This window comes from Arachis hypogaea, chromosome 20 (genome assembly GCF_003086295.3).
Source record: "Arachis hypogaea cultivar Tifrunner chromosome 20, arahy.Tifrunner.gnm2.J5K5, whole genome shotgun sequence".
Classification (NCBI taxonomy): Eukaryota; Viridiplantae; Streptophyta; class Magnoliopsida; order Fabales; family Fabaceae; genus Arachis; species Arachis hypogaea.
In genome coordinates, this window is record NC_092055.1 from 19,434,609 (window position 1) to 19,439,572 (window position 4,964).

The window sequence follows — 4,964 nt, forward strand, 5'->3', positions numbered from 1 at the left end:
TCAACAGCAATAACTATTTTTTTTTAATTTTAAAAAATCCAAGCAAAGCTAACACAGAATCAACAACAACAATATATTTAGATTAAAAAATCCATCAATAACAATAACACCAATTCAAATTCAACACAGAAAATTCAAGAGAGAAGAATACAAAAAAGAGAGAAGAGGGAAGATGGGAACTCAGAGAAGAGGGGTGGTATTGCTGCTGTCTGTCGCCGTCATGGTTGAGGGAAAGAGGAGGAACGATGGTGCGAGAAGCTATTGCTGCTGGCGCTGTCGCAGCTGTGGCTGAGGATAGGAACGACAGTGATGGAGAATGATGTGATGGCGGTGGCCAGAGCTGAAATGATGCCGTTGAGGTCGATGCCGACATGGTTGTCGTTGATGGTTAAGGAGAGGTCAGGATCATCGAGAAAGTAGTCGTCGTGGGAGATGAGGAAGGTGAGGCCAACATCAATGGAGGAAGGGTTGAGGTTGGTGATGGAGAGGGAGAAGAGGGTGGAGAAGGAAGCGGGGGTAGAGATGGTACAGTGGCAGAAAGAGAGAGAAGAAAAATTGGGGTTGTGGTTGGGAGGGGGGTTCCGAAGAAAGGGGTAGGAGGAAGGGCAGGAAGAAGGGGATGGGACAGGGGCGCAGGTACATACAACTAAAGGGGGGCAATGCCCCCCCCCCCCCAAATTTTAATTTTTATTTAAAAAAAGAGGCCTGCTACACATACAAGTCTTTTTGACTTACACGTTTTACAAGTTACTACACATATGGGTCTTTTAATGCGTTATTCAGTTTCCAAAGCGCTACACTCACTGTGTATTATGAACGACTCTTCTTCTTCTTCATATTCCTCTTTCTCTTCCTCTTCCTCCATGTATTTCTTCGTTATTCTCTTTGCCTTTTTATTAGTTGTTTTACTTGCGTTTATTACTGGTATTCTTGCTTCGTTTTTTTCGATTTTCATGGTTTCTGAAATCAAGTTTTGAAATCGTTTTGAAGATAATGGAACTTCAAAAATACACCAAACGATTACAGAAATACACCCAAACGATTACAGAAATACACCCAAAAGGTTACAGAAATACACCCAAACGGTTACAGAAATTTACCCAAACGATTATAGAAATACACCCAAAGGATTACAAAAATACACCCAAAGGATTTAAGAAATACACCCAAAATTCGTTGAAGTACAACGATTATAGAAATACACCCAAAGGATTACAGAAATACACCCAAAAGATTACAAAACTACACCCAAAGGATTTAAGAAATACACCAAAAATTCGTTGAAGTACATCTTATGCATAATTCAGAACTCTTTCTCTTTCTCCTCCTCATCTTCTGCTGCTTCTTCTTCTTCAAAAACGATTTCAGAGCTTGATATCAAAAAATAATGGAAATCGAGAATAACAAAGAAAGAAAACAGAGAGAAAAGCACGTAAATGAAGAAGGAGAAGAAGAGGAAGAGGAAGAGGAAGAAGAATGTGCAGCAAGAAGAAGAAGAAGGTGCAGTGAAATTGTGCAGTAATGGTTGAAGAAGGAGAAATAGAAAGCAAGAAACGAAAGAAAAGAAGAAGAAGAGGAAGAGGAATAAGAACGTGCAGTAACGGTTCAAGCGCGTTAATATAATGACTTGTAAAGACTTGTATAAAAAATGCTTGTATGTGAAGAATTTCTCTTAAAAAATATTAGTCTAATCCCTCCTTTTTTTTATTTATCAGCCCCCCTCTCTTTTTGTTCCATAACTTTCCCAGCCCCCCTTCTTTTTTGTTCCATAACTTTCCCAGCCCCCCTTTTAATTCATACAAAAAATCCAGCCCAATAGCCCATTCCCCATCCCCTTTTTTTATTTCCCAACATCTCCTCAATCCTCCCATTTTGTTCATACAACCAGTCTCCCCCTTCCCGCCTTGGCGCCTTCACTTTCTAAAATTTCAGGTAACAATTTTTCCTATTCTTCTTCTTCTTCTTTATCTTTTTAATCTTCTTATCTTTTACCTCTTTGACTCTTGTTTTTTTTTTTTGTTTTTTTACAGATTAAAAAAAAGATAGTAGTTCAACAAGTGATTCTTCACTCCTCTTTCTCAAAAGAGGTTCTATTTTTATTCTTTTTTATTTTAAGAAAATTATTGAACTAAATCAACTAATAATAAAGAGACATAGTCATACAAAAATAGAACAAATGAATTGTATTTAATCTAGCATTGTAATTTTCTTTTATATTTTTTATTATTTTTCTGTCAGTCTTGTCTAATTTTTTTATGTTTTTTATATATTGAGTTATTTACTTAATTTATTATTATTTATTAATTAAGTTTATGTTATTATATGTTAGTTTGTATATTTAGTTTTTTTATTAGTTAACTATTTAATTACAATTTTATATTATTTATACTAGGATGTTAGTATTATTGTTCTGAATTTTAATATCTTATTTTGAATTGAAATATAATTTTTATATTTTATAAAGATTTAGACTGTAATTTACACTTTTTGCTAAATATATTTTTAATTATAGGAACTTATTTGGCCATTTGAATTATGAGTAAGTTCAAAACCATTGATATATTTTTTAAAAGAAAAGATCAAGAGAATGAAGATGCTTCTACTATTACTACTCCAATACTTGAGGGGTCATCAAATTTCATTACTTCAAGTTCTCCATTGAATAGCTCAAAACATCCACGACTTCTTCCAAATCAACTGGATGTTTTTCGTTTGGAAAGAGATCCTGGAATGCGACCAATGATTTGGAAGTTTCCTCCAAATAAAAGAGATGAAATCCGTCGGGCTTATATTAAAGTTGGGCCAAATCAACCAATTCTTGATAATTATCTATTTTCTGGTGATAAAAGTCATCGTCGCTTTCAAGCTTCATGGTTTAAATTGTTCCCATCTTGGTTAGAATATTCTATAGAAGATGATGCTATATATTGTTTTCCATGCTTTCTTTTTGCTAAGGAACCTTCAATCAATATGGGTTCAAATGCTTTTATTGAGAATGGTTTTAGGAATTGGAAGAAAGTAAATAGTGGAAAAGAATGTGCTCTTTTGAATCACATTAGCAAAGGTCCCAACTCATTTCATCATAAGGCGCTGAAATCATGTGATGATTTAATAAAACAATCACAACATATCGATAGACTTCTTCATAAGCAAACATCAGAAGAGATTGAAAAGAATCGAATTCGACTAGGAGCATCTATAGATTGCATTAGATGGTTGACATTTCAAGGTTACGCATACAGAAGACATGATGAAAGCCAAAGTTCAAGCAGCAGAGGTAACTTTTTGGAAATGTTGAAATTTTTGGGATCTTACAATGAAAGAGTGAAAAAGAATGTTTTGGAAAATGCTCCAAAAAATGCTAAGTATACTTCAAATGATGTCCAAAAAGAAATTCTACATATTCTTGTTACTAAGGTGAGAAATTCAATTAGAGAAGAGATTGGAGATGCCAAATTTTGTATTATTGTTGATGAAGCTAGAGATGAATCTAAAAAGGAGCAAATGGCCATTGTTTTGAGATTTGTTACTCTAGATGGTTTTGTTAAAGAGAGATTCTTTGATCTTGTGCATGTCACTGATACTTGTGCAACAACTTTAAAGAAAGAATTGATTTCTGTCCTTTCTCATTATAATCTCCAAGTTGAAAATATTAGGGGTCAAGGGTATGATGGTGCTAGCAACATGCGGGGTGAGTGGAATGGTTTGCAAGCTTTGTTTCTTAAAAATTCTTCACAAGCATACTATGTATATTGTTTTGCTCATAGGTTACAATTAGCATTGGTGGCAGCTTCAAGAGAGGTACTTCAAATTCATGAATTTTTTACTCAATTAAACTCTATTGTCACTATTGTTAGTGCTTCTTCAAAAAGACATGATCAATTACAAGAAGCTCAAGCAATTGAAAATGCAAACTTGGTTGCTCAAAATGAATTAGAAACAGGCAAAGGTGCGAATCAAATAAGCACTTTACAAAGAGCTGGGGATACTCGATGGAGCTCTCACTTTAATTCTATTTGCAGTTTGGTAAAAATGTTTACTACTACCAACATTATTCTCAATAATATCATTGAAGACGGGACAACTTATGCACAAAGAGGTGAGGCTTATGGTGTTAGTAAAATATTATTGTCATTTGAATTTGTTTTCACTTTGCACTTGATGAAAGAGATTATGGGAATCACTAATGTTCTTTGCCAAGCACTGCAACAACAATCTCAAGATATTCTTAATGCAATGCATATTGTTTCTACATCAAAGTTACTTCTTCAACAATTAAGAGATGGTGGATGCACTACAAGAATATGGCCGATTAGCTACCACAAAAAGAGTCGTAAAATCATCGCTAATCTGACGCAAAATATAATTTGTAACAGATTAGCTACCGCCTAGCAACTAATGCTTTCCTCGCTAATTACAAGTCGCAAATCAGTGAGGCAAACACAACAGTCGCTAATTCATCGAAAAGTTTTTTAGCTACCGATTAGATAGTCACAAATCCATCACTAAAGTAAAAGCTAATTCTATAGAAGAAATAGACTAAACAGTAGTCGCTAATTAGCGACAAACTCTACTGTGATAGAGTCATCGCTAAATACAAGCTAACTTCATAGACGAAATAAAATGCTTAGTTGACGCTAATTAGCGAAAATTTTTTCCGAACCTAACTCATCGCAAGTTGTCCACTAATATGATCGCAAATCTGCCACATTTTATAACAAATTTATAGCTAATCTTTGAAAATCCTTAATCAAATTTGTAGGAATGTTGTCGCTAAATCAAAGCTATTTGAAATGAAAAATTAAAATTATGAAATAGTCACTAATTTGCTAGGAAATAATATGTAGTCAATTAGTTGCAATGCTTAGTCGACGCTATAATATAGTGCTCATAGATTTTTTTCCCGATATAAAAGATTGTCTCGTTTTCCTTTAATTACTGTCAATTTTTAACTATTGTTTGGT

General features: G+C 34.0%; 1 protein-coding gene across 1 annotated transcript; it reads left to right on the top strand.

Moving 5' to 3' along the window:
- Positions 1-2,535: 2,535 nt before the first annotated feature.
- Positions 2,536-4,392, top strand: LOC112785555 (uncharacterized). Its single transcript, XM_025829016.1, has one exon. The coding sequence runs from the start codon at positions 2,536-2,538 to the stop codon at positions 4,390-4,392; it is 1,857 nt and encodes a 618-aa protein (XP_025684801.1).
- The last annotated feature ends 572 nt before the right edge of the window (positions 4,393-4,964 follow it).